Genomic DNA, 17,129 nt, shown 5'->3' on the forward strand with positions numbered 1-17,129 from the left:
GAGTATTTCAGACCATAATGTCATAGAATTAACAGTTCATTCCAAAGCAAGTGAAAATAGAGATAAGCAAGAAATGAAAAAGTGGAAGGATATGGAAATACAACTTCTACAGTAAAAATATAAAATGGTCAGAAATTAATGAAGAATTAAACAAAGATTGGGATAACATTTTCGTAAGTGATGACATAAGGGTAAATACGGAGATATTATATAAAATATTGGAGATAATAGTGGAAAAATATATACCGAAGAAGAAAAGTAAACATCATTCATGCATACCAAGAGACAGAAGAATCTTGTTCCAGAAAATCAGAAAGTGGAAAAAAAGGTCTTGCAAAAGAAAAAAATGCATGGAAAGTTATAGAACTAAAAAGTAAGATAGAAAATGCAGAAAAAAAGATTATACAATCAAAAGAAATGAAAAACGGGACTTGGAAGAAAAAAACCCTATTAAATATCAAGCAAAACCCCAAAAACTATTTATACACATATGCGAAGAAAATGAATAAAAGAAGAATAGAAAAAATAGGCCCTCTGAGAATTGAAGGGAGATTACGAATGAAAAAAGGAAATTTGCAACATACTGGCAGAACGATATAAGAGAGAATTCACCCCTAGAATAGATAATGAAGATAATGATATAGAAGTAAGGGATGAAAATAGTGAATATTTAGCTGACATAGATATTAATGAAGCTGATATTGTGCAGGCTATTAATGAAATTAAAAATGGAGCTGCTGCAGGGCCTGATGGAATTCCTGCTATTTTGTTAAAGAAAGTAGTTCATTCTATCGCAAAGCCACTTGCAATATTATTAAGACAAAGTGTAGATACAGGCAAGATATATGATGAGCACAAATTAGCGTATATTACCCCTACTTTCAAAAGTGGATCAAGACTAGAGGCAAGTAATTAAGGAGGCCTGTGAGTCTAACATCACATATAATGAAAGTGTATGAAAGGGTAATGAAGAAAAATATTATGAAACATTTAATAAAAAATAATTTGTTTAATAAAGGACAACATGGTTTCGTACCCGGAAAAAGTACACAAACCCAACTGTTAGTCCACCGTGAGAACATATTCAAAAATATGAAAAGCGGAAATGAAACAGATGTGGTTTATTTAGACTTTGCAAAAGCTTTTGATAAAGTAGACCATAATATATTAGCGAAGAAAATTAGAAAACACAATATCGTGGATAAAGTAGGAAGATGGTTAAAAGAATTTTTACACAACAGAACAGATAGTTATTGCAAACACGAGGAAATCGGATGAAGCCAAGGTAATATCCCTGGTGTGCCGCAAGGTACGGTGTTAGCTGCAATACTGTTTGTTATTATGATTGAAGACATAGACAATAATGTTAAGGATTCGGTAGTGAGTAGTTTCGCAGATGACACAAGAATAAGTAGAGAAATTACTTGTGATGAAGATAGGAACGCTCTACAAAGAGACCTTAACAAAGTATATGATTGGGCAGAGGTAAATAGGATGGTATTTAACTCTGATAAATTTGAATCAATAAATTATGGAGACAGAGAAAGAAAGCTATATGCATATAAGGGACCTAATATGAGACCATCACAAATAAGGAAGCAGTTAAAGACCTTGGTGTGATGATGAATAGGAACATGTTATGCAATGATCAAATAGCAACTCTGTTGGCAAAATGTAAAGCAAAAATGGGAATGTTGTTACGGCACTTCAAAACAAGAAAAGCTGAACACATGATTATGCTTTATAAAACATATGTTCGTAGTCCACTTGAATATTGCAATATGATATGGTACCCACACTATCAAAAGGATATTGCACAAATAGAGAGTGTACAAAGGTCCTTTACAGCTAGAATAGAAGAAGTTAAGGACCTAGACTACTGGGAAAGACTACAATTCTTAAAATTATATAGCTGGAAAGGAGAAGAGAAACGCTACATGATAATTCAGGCATGGAAACAGATAGAAGGAATAGCAGAAAATATCATGGAACTAAAAATATCAGAAAGAGCAAGCAGAGGTAGATTAATAGTGCCCAAAAATATACCAGGAAAAATAAGGAAAGCACACAGGACATTAATCCACTACGCACCAGCATCGATAATGCAGCGTCTATTCAATCCGTTGCCAGCTCATCTGAGGAATATATCAGGAGTGAGCGTAGATGTGTTTAAGAATAAGCTCGACAAATATCTAAACTGCATCCCAGACCATCCAAGATTGGAAAGATGCAAATATACCGGAAGATGTACTAGCAACTCTCTGGTAGACATTAGAGTGCCTCACACTGAGGGACCTGGGGCAACCCGAACAAGATGTAAGGTCTGTAAGGTAAGGTCTCTCTCTCTCTCTCTCTCTCTCCACAAGATACTTGTCATAGTGGTAACTCTGTCTCTCTTGGCTGCAAGTGTTATAAGTACGTATGTAAGTATATACCTTTAAGGGTACTAATGTTTAGGATTACTTTGAAATTATATTAATACAACCTCTAAGATTAATACAGTAATATGATAATAATTTAAGGTAAATTTGATGCAGGATGTGACATACGGTATACATTTGGTGTTTCTGTTTCTTCCTTCTTTTATCTCTCTCGCTCTCAGCAAAAGAATTGATAGACAGACAAACATAATTGCACAGCCCTCTCTTTCTCTCTTCTCTGGAGAAATATATGTATTTATGGGAGGGGAAAAAAGTGTTGCCTACAGACGTTCATTTCGTAAGGAGTTATTCTCTCTCTCTCTCTCTCTCTCTCTCTCTCTCTCTCTCTCTCTCTCTCTCTCTCTCTCTCTCTCTCTGCTATTGGCTGTTTATATATTTCTAATGGTAAAATGTTTACGATGACTTTAAAATGATATTATTAATACCAATTCAATGGTATATTTGATGTAGGATAATACTTTAAGTAGACATTTGGTATTTGAACTTGCAAGATAGGCAGATATAGGTATATTTAGAGGGGAGTTCTAACTATTCGCGGGTTTGAGCTATTCGCGTGGGTGTCTGGTACACATTTCCTGCGAATACGGGGGGAACACTGTATATATATACAAATGCATTCCAAAAGAAAGTAGCACTCAATAGCTTAGCTGTACCAAGTTAGTTTTTCAATCTAGATATAAAAGGTTTATGTCATGCATGCTAAGGATGATAAAAATCACCATAAATGTTTCCTCCACAAGAAAAAGAAATATACAATTGTGTGGGAAAAGTAATATACAATTCCACTTGTGAAACTGCATTTAAAGTTTTAGCAACTATGCATATTATGTACATGAATAGGGAGAGAAAATCAGCATAATCTTTGAGACTTATCTGGTGCTTAGAGAGAAAGTGTTTATTTGATCTGGACATTCCTTGATAAGAGGGACTAATAGGTTGTTCTGCTGAAAAACCTTATGCTTAACAATGAGCGTTCTATAAATTATACAGCTTTTACAATGGCACCCCAAAAATTAGCCAAGCATATATATTATTATTTTTACTATAAAACATTTTTGGCAAAAGCATGGTAACTTAACTTTTAACAGCTTCCCCATTATGGTTTGTAAGTCTTCTAACATAGGCATTTTTTAGGTTCTAATAAGAGACAAAAGTGCACTACAGCTGACTATGCTGTTTACAACATTACTAAAGGAAAATGCCCTGATATTCAGAAACTAGACAGTACTATTAAAAATCCAACTAGTACACTAAGACAATGAATTCAGTTTTAGATAAAACTTTCATTGCAATATTTGTAACCTGAGATAGGTAAAATATAAAATACTACTGTAAAACTAATTTTCAGTCAGAACACATTTTAGATCATAAAGTCTTACTTTGATACTTCCAAATCATCAAAGTCACTCTCCGACATTTGGTGACCTCTAACATTGATATAATTCTCATCAGCATGGCCACAAGTGGGAGCATGAAGTCCTTCAAAATTCTCTTCCAGAAACTGCCACCGTTCATGATGATGACGTCGTACACTATCCCAACCTGCAAAATAGTAATAATACTGTAATAATCGTAATGACAATTCAGTACTCAATAATATTTTAGCATTACTGTAAGCCTTTGTTTAACCACACTGATGGAATTCTCAATATTGGTGATAACAGGTGAAGCTCTTAGAACAGCAGTGACAATCCATGAAGAGCTAAGAAATAGCAGTCAAGTTCAACAGGCAGAAGCACAGACTAATTATCTTGAATGTTTCAGACCTATCAATCACCCGAGCAACCCTACTTGTAACCATAGAATCTATCTATCTATCAAAGTGCCGTGTCTTGGACATTGGCGGTCATTTGACTCCACCTCTCTCGATCTCTAGCCACTTGTATTAGTTGATTTACAGTATAATCTCCACCCAAGCTGTCCAAGTATTTTACTCTGTCTACCTCTCGCTCTCCTCCCCTCTAGCCTTCCAGTAAGGCACAAATGCTGTATCTTCTCACTTCTTATATGTCCAACAAAATTCATTTGTCTCTTCCTTATTTCTCTTAGAAGGGCTCTATGTGTTCCAATTCTTGCTAACACCAATTCATTTGTCACTCGATCTGTCCATGATATTCTCAGCATTCTTCTATATAACCACATCTCCACTACTTGGCTTTCAATTCCCTGGTGACTGTCCAGCTCTCTGATCTATATATGAGGGTGGACCTACACATACGTTTTCAGAGCTTTTGTTCTTGTTTGAGTTCCAATTCTGTTATTTGTTAAAAGGTTTTCATATTCTTAAAAGATTTTCCAAAGCACAGGTAACGAATAAACTGTACCTTAAGAGTTTCTTCACCTATGACTCACTACACGATGAGTACCTCGACGTCGAAATCGCCGAAGAAAACATCAGGGCATTTATCTGCTTCTTGTGATATCCAGGTAGTCTCGCAGCATGAGAAGGCTTCATATTCACATACCCGGGAATTCCAAAAAACAAATTGAAAACAACAGGGGGTAAACTAAACCGGCTTTAAAAGGATGGAGCAAGCACGTCCTCTCTTAAAGGTGGTAAGAAAATAACTAACGGGGTCACGAGTTAATGAGGGGTATGTGGGTGGCTCCACACGTCTCGTGACCAAGCACAGATGCTAATAGTCCCTTGTGTACACAATTATTTTAAACTTTACCGGTTTCCAGCTGGGACTGAGTATTTATCCTAATGTTAAGACCGAAGGTTTGTTTCGTATATGAACAACTTTTAATTACACCGACTACTTCATTGTCTAGTATATCACGTACATGCAAAGGTATGTGTAGTCTCGGTTTTTCACCCCTATTATCTCCAAAAAGGTTCTTTACATATTCTTCCAAACATTTCAGGAACCTATTCAATTTCCATCACAATTATTCCTTCACGGTTTTTAATCACATTACCTCTCGTTACTCTTTTCCTTCTCACTACCTCCTTTATCTTTTTATGCATGCTCTCTATCTTATGATGCCTTTCCAGAATAAATGAAATACCGTATATTTCAGCGTATAAGTCGACCCTTTAGCCCCAATAAATCATGCAAAAATTAGGGGGTCGACTTATCTAACGGTAACAAAAAGTGAATCTTTATTATTTAGGCATATTGGTACAGGAATCCAGGCTTTACAGTTGGCTAATAACAATGACAGCCTTGTTGAGGTAATTATGTATGTAAATACCAGTATCAAAATATTTCACACTGTAATGCGACAATAATAATACATTAGAACATCCATTACCTTAAATAAAATGAAAAAAATCAAAGTAATTTGAAGAAACCCCAATCGCACAGCAAGCGTTAATATTGCGTAGCCATTTGTAGTACAGTAATTGAGAAGGATGCATTCACTCTGACAGTTTTGTATTTACTGGGGTATTGTTAAAAAACATTTATGGTATGAAATCTTTATCACTTTAAATAAAAAAAAAAAAAATTGTATTTAATAGTAAATATGTATTTAAAATCCTTCAAAATTACTTGAGTCATCATCACTTGAATTAAACAATTCATCAAACAAATTATCATTCACGGTTTCATCATAAGGATCACAGTTTGAATCTGGTGAATCAACTGCAGGTTCGTTTTCCCTCAAATGAGCCTGTTTATGCCATAGAAGAACCAATGGTCAATAATAAAATACCGGCACGTCGTTTTAACAATCCAATCAAAACATTAACTTGAGTGGCAGTTTGTACATACATGCTATATACGCAGCTGTTATGGAGTGTTAGTTAGCGCTTTGTTTGTTTACACTCGAGTAACGTATCTTTCATTTCGTCATTTCTAATCATATTTGCCAGTATTCATCTTTTATATATTACACAGATTTGTTAATATACCGAGTATATTACCTGTATTTCTTATGGTAAGTAGAGCAACATATGTGCCGTAATAACATTCAGGTTATTTTATATGATACGTTTTACCCTGCTGCTTATTTTGAGAGTACGGTTGGCCTCACATTTTATAGGTCGACTAATATACCCGATATAAGTTAAAATCATAAAAATTTACTCAGAATTGGGGGGTCGACTTATATGCTGAAATATACGGTAAATGAATATGCAGACAAATTTTTTATTGACATTAAAAATCTTACCAAATTTCCTGAGTAAATTTGCTCCATCCTTAGTTGTTGCAATCAGGCAAAGAGCATGGAAACAGGTCCCACGGACTGAATAAACAGGACAGGTCGCAGCCAAATGAGTAAGCGCTGGAAGTACACCCTCACAACTAAGGAATCCTGCTCCATCACTGCTCAACCCAATATGGCCCATTGCCCAAATTGCTACTTTGAGTTCAAATATGTCTTGCGAAGTGGAGACATTAGCATTTTTAGCAATCTGAAAAGAAATATAACATATTTACATAATTTATAATTCATGATCTACTTTTACATTCTTTATTATACAATTTGTCATTCCAATTGTGCATTCATAATGCTAACACAATGAACAATAAGTTTTAAAATAAAACAATTTTTTCATACACAGTCATTCATCACAAAATTTACTTTAAATTGCGCAAGAGTAAAAAGTTCCAGAATGAACAGTTCCACCCCTTATGTTCAGCCAACTCTTTATCACTTGATGCCCTTATCAGTATTCCTCATTGAACTGGTGCAAACCTTCATCTGATGTGAGAGAGGAAGGGAAGAGGGCATCAGAGTTTACAATGGATATCTTTGTACAAAAAATGAAATTGTTAAGATACAATAAAGTTTTACACATACTTACCTGGGCAGATATACTTAGCTAATGTCTCTGACGTCCGACAGAATTCAAAACTCGCGGCACACGCTACAGGTAGGTCAGGTGATCACCCCCTACCGCCGCTGGGGAGGATGGGTGGGCCATTAAACGTATATATCTGCCAGGTAAGTATGTGTAAAACTTTATTGTATCTTAACAATTTCATTTTTACACATGCAACTTACCCGGCAGATATATACTTAGCTGATTGGCACCCTTGGAGGAGGGTAAGAGATAGTTACTCAATATGAATAGCATTCAAAAACAGGGGAAAACAACTTTTGTTGTAGTACTATAAATAACTTAAATACCTTGATTCCTACCTTATTGGGCAAAAGACTTCATGAGTACTGTCTATGAGTCTGCTTGCCTCAAGAGTTCCAGTGAGGATGAGACCTGTCACTGAGAACTCTTCTGGATCATGTCAATGGGGGCTAGCCCGCTTACTCGACAGAGCCTTATTTCGGATCGTACCAATGGGGCCTATCCCACTTACATGGTAGAGCCTTCACCTTTGTCATATCAACAGGGACTAACCCTCTTACAAGACAGAGCCTAGGTCCAAACCATTATAAGGAGCATGAAACAACCAATCTCGACCACCTGACCACACTACTTTGTTATACACTACAATTTGAAAGTGGTACTTTTCCCTGACCACTTTCAATCGACCATAAAAAACAACACCACAAGATTAAAATTCCTAATCTATCTAAACTAAGCTAGATTGGTTTCAGCCCCCTGTCCCAGCACCGAATCCGCAGACACGTAAGGTCCGAGAGAGAAGCACTTATCATAAGTCACACGTACATCTCTCAAATAGTTAGACGCAAACACAGAATTGCATCTCCAATATGTGGATCCAATTAAGTCCTGTAACGACATATTCCTGTGAAAAGCTAAGGAGGTTGCCACGGCTCTGACCTCATGTGCTTTAACTCTCATCTGTCCGAGATGTTCCTCTTCACAGGAAATATGTGCTTCTGTAATAATATCTCTGATAAAGAATGCCTGTGCATTCTTCGACATCGTTCTTCTCGGATCTCTTACTGAGCACCAAAGGCTCTCTGAGTTTCCTCCCAATTGCTTTTTCCTCTCTAGATAGAACTTGAGGATCCTTACCGGACACAAGGTTCTCTCTATCTCTCTCCCTACCAGGGAAGTCAATCCTTTAACTTCAAACGTCCTTGGCCAAGGCTTAGAAGGTTATTCCTCATTTTTTGCTAAAATAGGGGGTTAAATGAACACACTGCAGAATCCTTCCTGAAGCCCACTGTGCCTTCTAAAGCCTGGAGTTCACTTATTCTTTTAGCTGATGCTAATGCAAAGAGGAAAATAGATTTCCTAGTCAAGTCCCTAAACGATGAGTTATTGGGAGGTTCAAATTTGTCTGAAATGAGAAACCTTAGCACCACATCCAGGTTCCAGCTGGGTGGTCTAGCTGTCTTGGACTTCGAAGTTTCGAATGATTTAATCAAATCGTGTAGGTCCTTGTCATCCGTGATGTTTAGTCCTGTATGTCTAAACACCAAGGAAAGCATACTTTTATAACCTTTTATAGTCGAGACTGCAAGGTTACATTTTTGTCTCAAATACAACAGGAAATCTGCTATTTCCGTCACAAGAGGTACTGGAAGAGGATACATTCTGATTCCTGGCCCACCTTCGGAACACTTCCCACTTAGACTGGTACACGCGTACAGTTGAAGGTCTCCTGGCTCTTGCAATTGCCTTTGCAGCCGCGCGTGAAAACCCCTTCGCTCTGACGAGTCCTTCGACAGTCTGAAGGCAGTCAGACCGAGCGCGGGGAGGTTTTTGTGGTATCTGTCGAAGTGGGGCTGTCTGAGAAGATCGTTCCGTAAAGGAAAGTACCTTGGAAAATCTATCATCCATTCCAGTACCTCTGTGAACCACTCTTGAGCTGGCCAAAATGGGGCGATTAGGGTCAATTTCGCTCCTTTCGTCAAAACAAATTTTCTTATGACGTCTCCTATGATCTTGAAAGGAGGAAAAGCGTAGCCGTCTATTCCTTCCCAATTTAGGAGGAGGCCGTCTATTGCTACTGCCCTTGGATCCGAAATCGGAGAGCAGTAGTTCTCCAGCCTGGCATTCCAATGAGTTGCAAACAGGTCTATGTTTGACCTTCCCCATAGGCTCCAAAATCTGATTTTTGCAAGACCTCTGAGTGCAGGGGTCACTCCGTGGAAATGGACTTGATCTTTCCTGCTCAACAAGTCTGCTCTGACGTTCTTCTCGCCTTGGATAAACCTCATTAAGAGCGTGATGTTCCGCTCCTTTGACCATAGAAGAAGCTCCTTCGCCTTCTTGTACAGTGAGAGGGAGTGAATCCCCCCTGTTTTCTTATGTAGGCTAGAGCTGTCGTGTTGTCTGAATTTACCTGCAACACTGAGTTCGCGACTTGGGATTCCCACTGTCTGAGAGCTAGATGCACTGCCACTAACTCTTTCTCGTTGATGTGCCAGGACACCTGTTCCCCACTCCAGGTGCCTGACACTTCCCTCGGGCCCAACGTCGCCCCCCCCCCCCCATCCCATTTCCGAAGCGTCTGTAAACAACACTAGGGAGGGGTTCGGTAACTGCAGCGATAGTCCCTCGTTTAGTCTGCCTGGTTCTAACCACCAGCTGAGGTTTTCCTTTATTCCTCTGGACAGAGGAAAAGATTCCCACAGATCCTGATTCCTCTGGTCCCAATTCTCCTTCAAGAAGAATTGAAGTGGTCTTATGTGAAGCCTCCCTAGAGAAACGAACTGTTCCAATGAGGAGAGGGTCCCCAGAAGACTCATCCATTCCCTCGCGGAACATTGTTCTTTCTCTAGGAAGGTCTTCACTTTTAGAATGCACCGTTCCTGTCTTTCTATGGACGGAAACACTTGAAAACCCCGAGAATCCATCAGAATCCCCAGATAGACAATGCTTTGCTGGGGATCCATCTGGGATTTCCCGAGGTTCACTAACAGTCCCAGGGACTGAGTCAGATCCAACGTCGATCTTAGGTCCTCCAGACACTGATCCCTGGATTGAGAGCGAATCAGCCAATCGTCGAGATACAGAGATATCCTTATTCCTTTTAAATGCAGCCAATGTGCTACGTTTTTCATCAATCCCGTGAAAACTTGGGGAGCTGTGGAAAGACCGAAACAAAGGGCGCGAAACTGAAATACTTGGCCCTGTACCATAAATCTTAGGTACTTTCTGGACGAGGGATGAATGGGTACATGAAAGTAGGCATCTTGCAGATCCAATGACACCATCCAATCCCCTTGTCTTAGCGCTGAAAGAACTGAAGACGTCGTCTCCATTGTGAATGTTGTTTTGATCACAAAGTGATTCAGAGCGCTTACGTTCAGCACTGGTCTCCACTCCCCCGAGGCTTTTGGTACCAGAAAGAGGCGATTGTAAAAGCCTGGAGATTGAATGTCTAATACCTTTTCTATAGCCTTCTTTTCCAACATCTGTTCCACCAGATGTAATAGTGCTTGGTTCTTTAAAGGATCTCTGTATCTTGCCGCTAACTCCCTTGGAGTGGTGGTTAAGGGAGGTTTTTCCCTGAAGGGGATCAGGTATCCTCTCTCGAGGATAGAGAGGGACCAGTTGTCCGCCCCTCTCTGAGCCCAGACCTTCGCGAACCTCAAAAGTCTGGCTCCTACTGGAGTCTGGAGGACTCCTGTCTCACTGCAGCTTTGAGAATGGTCTTCGAGAAGATCGTCCTCTCTTAAAAGGCCTTCTACTCTTAAGTGCGGGTCTCGAGGTTGTTCTTCCTCGAAAGGGCTGTTGGAAGGACACTTTATTCGTTGCTTCCTCTCTCTTAGCCATCGGCACAGCAGGTTTAAGCCTCTTGGCGGACTGGGCAAGAAGATCTTGCGTAGCCTTCTCCGAAAGTGACCTAGAAATGTCCCTCACTGTCTCCTGAGGAAACAGGTATTCCGAGAGTGGGGAAAAAAGCAAAGAGGCTCTCTGTAAGGGAGAAACAGACTTGGAGAGAAACGAGCTGTACACTGATCTCTTTTTGAGCACTCCTGCTCCAAAGAGAGAGGCTACTTCTGTGGATCCATCCATGACTGCCTTGTCCAGGCACGAAAGGACACTGGATAACACCTCCATCGTCACAAACTCCGGATCCTGCGCTCTTTTTGCTAGAGCTCCTAAAGCCCAATCCATGAAGTTGAAGACTTCTAATGTGCGAAATAGACCCTTGAGTAAATGGTCCATCTCGCACATTCCCCAAGACGCTTTAGCTGACAGTAGAGAACGTCTTCTAGATGAGTCCACCAGAGCAGAAAAATCCTCGTTTGCAGAAGCCGGAAGGCCTAACCCCATGGGTTCCTTCGTGTCGTACCAGACACCCGGCTTACCTGTTAATCTAGATGGAGGGCACAAAAACACCGTCTTACCTGCCTCCTTCTTAACCAGGAGCCAGTTCTCCAGATTCTTAATGGCCTTTCTCATAGAGAGAGTTGGCCGCATCTTGACAAAAGAGGGGGATTTTGCCAACTTAGTACTAGATAGCAGAGATCCTGGAGAAGGAGGATCAGCCGAACACAGCGAGTCCCCAAACTCCTGAAGTAGTAATGATGAAAGTCTCTTATAATCAGAGATTCCTACTTCTTTCGTTTCTTCCTCCTCCGAGACTTCCTCCAAGGTTACGTTCGGAGAGGGAGACTTCTTAGGTGAAGAAGTCCTGGCAGGTATGCGACTCTTATCCTTCAAGAGTTCGCCAGATGAAGCCGCCAGTTCAATACCCGAGATATGTTTCCTCGGCAAAATAAGAAAAAACCTCCGCTTTCTGCCGTCTTCCACAGGTTCTTGATAACCTGATAGGAGAGGATCTAGAGGCCCTACCTTCCCCATCAGGCTCTTGGCGCCTATCCGGTGAAACACTCGTTTCTACTCTCGAGCGCCTACTATGAGTAGGGCGCGAATCCAAAGTCAGGATCCTTTCAGGCTCTTGGCGCCTGTGAGGAGAGGCGCTTGCGCCTACTCTTCTGTGACTCCCAGGAGTAGGGCGCGAGTCTGACAAGAGGCTCCTTTCAGGCTCCTGAATCTTACGAGGAGAGGCGTAAGAGCCTACTCCTGATCTTCTTCCAGGAGTAGGGCGCGAATCCCTGGCAAGGCTCTTCTTAGGCTCTTGCTGCCTTTGAGGAGAGGAGCTTGCGCCTACTCTTGATCGTCTTACAGGAGTAGGGCGCGAATCCAAGATTAGGCTCCTTTCAGGCTCTTGACGCCTGCTAGGAGATTGGAAAGCGTCCATTCTAGATACTCTTCCAGGAGTAGGGCGCGAACCCATGTTTAGGTTCTTCCTAGAATCTTGGAACCTTCTAGGAGAGGCGCTTGACTCCCTTGAGGAAAGCCTATCATGAGCTCTCGAGTAACTTAAAGGGCTTCTATCATCCAGGAGTCCTATCGAAACGTTTGGCCGCTTCTAGAAAAGTCATCCTTCGAAGGAGAGCCCTTCTCGCTTCTATCCCTCTGAGCAGAGAGTCCCCTCTCTCGTTCGTCTTCCTTCCACTTGAAGAGGAGATCCTACTCCTAGGAGATCGTTCGACGATACAAACCGATCACTACCTTCTCGCATTGAAGACTTCTCCTAATCCTACCAGGAGAGGATCTAGAGCTACTTCTTGGCGCTTTGCGCTATGACTCTTCTTACGCGGGAATACAATTTTCCCTGTCTAGACGAAGTATCAAAGGAGTCGTCTACTCTAGGGGGAGAATAGGTTCTTACTGGTGAAGATCGCCTACTATACTCCTCCTTCCTACTAGGAGAAGGTCTCCTAACAGAACTCTTAACTGGAAGAGAGGCGTCCTTCCTGCGAGAAGGCTCCTTGCGCCTACTAGTTGAAAGAGAGCCTATTACAGAAGAGAGATTCGCTTGGAGGTCCAACAGGAATTTCTTAGTAGAGGACCGAATCCCTTCTGGTGAAGATTCAGGAGACTTCATAGCCTTCTTAGGCGCAGGAGAATACTCCGGAAAAGGCTCCGGGCTGGAGTCAAGAGCGCCTTCTCCTGACGGTTTCCAGGCTCTCTTGAGAGGGCGCGATTTGGAAGATGAGCTCCATCCTTGCTTGTAGGAGAGGACGAATCAGAGTCGGGAAAAACACTTCCTTAAGAGGCTTTTCCTATAGCTCTCTACAGCAGCCTGGGACGAGCCTACAGGATCTGCTGAAGGGACGCCTGACCGTTGGGGATACTCTACATCCCCCTTGCAGCTTTCGACATTCGACGATCAGACGCCCCCCTCCACTGCACTGGGGACACTGCACACGTCACTACACACTTCACCCTTACCTTGGTCTATTTCTCGCAATTGCTGTTGCAAATTGCGGATTGACGCTTCCACAGCGGCTCTCTCGGCAGACGCATCTGCGGGTTCGCTGCGGGGGGAAGGAGCTGAAACCAAAAAGGAAGATGGCGAAGCTACTGCAGGGTTAGAAATACTATCCTGTTCCGCAGAACAGGATCTACTTGAATTTCTAGCTGAAGCTTTTCTAATCCATATCCTTTTCTAATTTTTTCACGTATGCAGTTAGCTCTTTCCATTGCACTTCAGTTAAGCTCTCGCATACATCACATGTATCCTTAACTGAACAATCCCTTCCCCTACATTTTACACAAACAGTGTGAGGATCCAAAGTCGCCTTAGGCAACCTCACCTTGCATCCTTCTTTTACACATACTCTAAACAGAGTTCCAGGTGTTAAACCAGACATATTATCCAACTAAATCCAAAAAACAGCGTATGCCAACAACCAAAGATCAAATACTTCCCAAATAATCCTCGGCGAAGCAAGCAAGAAATTCTAAGCAGGAGCTACCAACAAAGTTGTTGTCAGCACCAGCGACAGAAAAATTCTGTCAGAAAACGGGAATGATTCCTATTACCGCCAACCAGCGGCGGTAGGGGGTGATCACCTGACCTACCTGTAGCGTGTGCCGCGAGTTTTGAATTCTGTCGGACGTCAGAGACATTAGCTAAGTATATATCTGCCGGGTAAGTTGCATGTGTAAAAATGAAGCATTAGAGTCCTAGAAGGAAGATATTTCCATCAAAAGAATGTTAAATGCCAAGAAGAACAGGAGCTTGCAAGGGCATGTCCAAAGGATACTTCTGTGCACTGAGATTTGGAAAGGGTCTCCAGACACTGAGTATTCCCCTAAGCAGTGGGTCTGAAGTGGAAGAAAATCCAAATGCTGTATGGAAAACCCTACCATAAGAAGTTGAAGCAGTGAATTCAGGTAAAAAGGCCCACAGTGCCAGACATTTGATGATGGAATATGAGTTAAGAGAGATGACTGCTGTAGCACCAAGGCATAATGATCTAAGATGAGAGGAAGGCAAATCCATAGTGTTAAAAGCACAGAACTTGGCAATGCACCATGCCCTCCCTACAGATGGGAGAGAGCATCCTTTGATGGAAATGTACTATTAGCTAACTGCCAGCTTTTTAGATTGTTTACATTTAAAGTATCTACATATGGTATCATATTTTCTTTCATCAAAGAAACTTTTTTTTTTATTAAAATAAATCTCAGAAATTTACTGTACATCCAAGTAGCTGAAGCTTGCATTTTCCATCTAGTACCTATCCTAACCTTAGTGGAAGGTGATCTTTGCTGGACAGTAATCAGAACTCCTGTACATGACCATATATATACTATATATGGTAAATAAACAAAAGTATCATGCACACAAAAAGATATATATAAACAAAGATTCCTTCAGGAATAAGTATAATAAGGTGGGAGTTAATGGATAAGTGGTAATTTAAATGTTGTATATCAATAACACCAGTAATTCTGTTCTACTCAAACATCGCTGACTTTAAAGGAACATTACACAGGTGACAAGTTCATGTCATGCTTTAACAAAATGTAACTAAGCAATAAACTGTTAATCTGCATTTCTAATACTTATTATTACAGTGTGTAGTTTTCCTTGATGAGATTTAACATACTGCTGTGTAAGCCTACATTCAACACTATCAAAATCTTATAACACTGCAACAGCCATACTCTATCCATTTGCACACACTAAAGCAATTGGTCAAGAAAATTTCTGATGCAAAACAGTTGAGCTGATAAAATTTACATTACGTCACAAACTGTTCAAGTTTTTGTTTTTGTTTTTCTGGTATGTCAAACTTCAGGAAAGCTTACTTAATATCAAAGTCAAAGAATGTGCAAAACCACAAAACAAAGTATTTTCAAAATAAATGAAATGAAAAAACTGAAATAATACATGTGCTATACCTCGACTAGCCAAAGTCACAGCCAATGTACTACGATAGCATCAATCAAAACAAAGCCATAAGCTCAATAGTGTTTCCAACTTTTATATTTTAAATAAATATATATATATATATATATATATATATAAATTCTGCTGGTTAAAATTGGGATGTGTCTTCAAGGCTGGAATGTCTTTGATTGCAAGAAATACAGTATATGTACTATATACAGGCAGTCGCCGGGTTACGTTGGGTTCGGGTTACGACGTTCCAAGGTTAAGGCGCTTCTCAATTATATTCATCAGACATTATTTCCAGGGTTACGACGCCTACAACGCTCATCTGGCAGATGAAATATGACACCAAAAATGCAAAATAATCAATATTTGAATTTTTTTTTTTTTTTTTTAATGAAAAATGTCAATAAGAATGCAGTTTACATAGTTTTTAATGCACCCAAGGCATAAAAGTAAGGTTTTCTTAGGATTATTTACAATGTTCCGGCTTAGATTTTCGGCTTACGACGCATTTCAAGAACGGAAACCCTGTCGTAACCCGGGGACTGCCTGTATATGATAGCATATATATGGAAATGAAGAACTATTAATTTACCTGAACCATGTTTTTGACAGCATCATGCTGCATCAAGACTGAAAATCCTTCCTTATGTTGTGTCAAAGAACCATAAAGATGAGGCAAGAGGAATACATCATGAACAACATGTTTACTGCAAGAACGCCTTCCATAAGTACCATCTTCTCCTCTCTGGTGCTGAGTCAGTGAATCAGCTAGGGCAGTTTGCATTAATCGGACATACCTGTATTGAAAAAAAAGTGCACTAAAAGTCTCCTGCACAGATTAAGCATTAGATTTGCGGTATTATAATACAGGCAAAAAGGATTAGGATTTCAAATAATATTTAGATGACATGCAACACAAAAAAAAGTATTCGACAACAATGTGCAATTGGTTATATTCTCCATGAGATTTTCAGAATCAATATTTTTTCAGTATTTTACATTTAATAAGGTTTAATTAGGAACTTCTGAAGCAACCATACAAAGAATCACTATAAAACACCTTGTTGAATGACTACTATATATGCATATTAGAAAGCTATCGGTAGGCAGGAACTGCCAGTTTCATTCTTAGCAAGATGCTGTAACAGCTTGAACAAGGTGCCTGGGAGGACACTTCATTTAGATTGATGATGTTTTTGTTAAAAATTTTGTTTTTAAGTCAAAAACTTCTACTGTTTCATAGTAAAACTAAAGAAAAGAGAACAAAAAGGTATGGTCCCAACTACAGCAATCTTGATAACTGTAACAGACTTCCAAATCATAGTGCAATTCAATAAAAATGGAATACTTGTAGGGTAAAAAAAAGATACACCTTGAAACTAGCAATTATTATAACTTTTATAGGGAAATACATGAGAAATATAAAAGGAAGAATTTGGTTACACAACGATAACCTGCAATTGAAGAAAATATTTAAACATAAGAGCTAGCTAATCAAAAGTGCCACAGATAAAAAGGGTAAAATCTTGTTGCTCCTGTTAATCAGGCACTCAAAAGAACAAGGTGGGTAATTTTTCCTACTGACTGGTCAATGATGTAGTAAATTTTCAAGTTATTTTTCATTATCATTAAGACCTCAGAAGTTATATTT

General features: G+C 39.9%; 1 protein-coding gene and 1 long non-coding RNA gene across 2 annotated transcripts in view; one reads left to right on the forward strand and one right to left on the reverse strand.

The window, feature by feature from the left end:
• Window positions 1-17,129, forward strand: part of LOC135201548 (uncharacterized) — an 83,021-nt gene that overhangs the window by 56,125 nt on the left and 9,767 nt on the right. The gene's annotated exons all lie outside the window — the stretch shown is intronic.
• LOC135201547 (rapamycin-insensitive companion of mTOR-like) overlaps window positions 1-17,129 on the reverse strand; it is a 144,617-nt gene that overhangs the window by 39,684 nt on the left and 87,804 nt on the right. The window contains exons 16-18 of the mRNA XM_064230544.1: window positions 16,071-16,275; window positions 6,561-6,804; window positions 3,821-3,983 (exon numbers count right to left, since the gene is read on the reverse strand). Of these exons, the coding sequence (XP_064086614.1) occupies window positions 3,821-3,983; window positions 6,561-6,804; window positions 16,071-16,275 (612 nt within the window). The remainder of the gene's footprint in view (window positions 1-3,820; window positions 3,984-6,560; window positions 6,805-16,070; window positions 16,276-17,129) is intronic.

The sequence above is a fragment of the Macrobrachium nipponense genome, chromosome 28, assembly GCF_015104395.2.
Source record: "Macrobrachium nipponense isolate FS-2020 chromosome 28, ASM1510439v2, whole genome shotgun sequence".
Classification (NCBI taxonomy): domain Eukaryota; kingdom Metazoa; phylum Arthropoda; class Malacostraca; order Decapoda; family Palaemonidae; genus Macrobrachium; species Macrobrachium nipponense.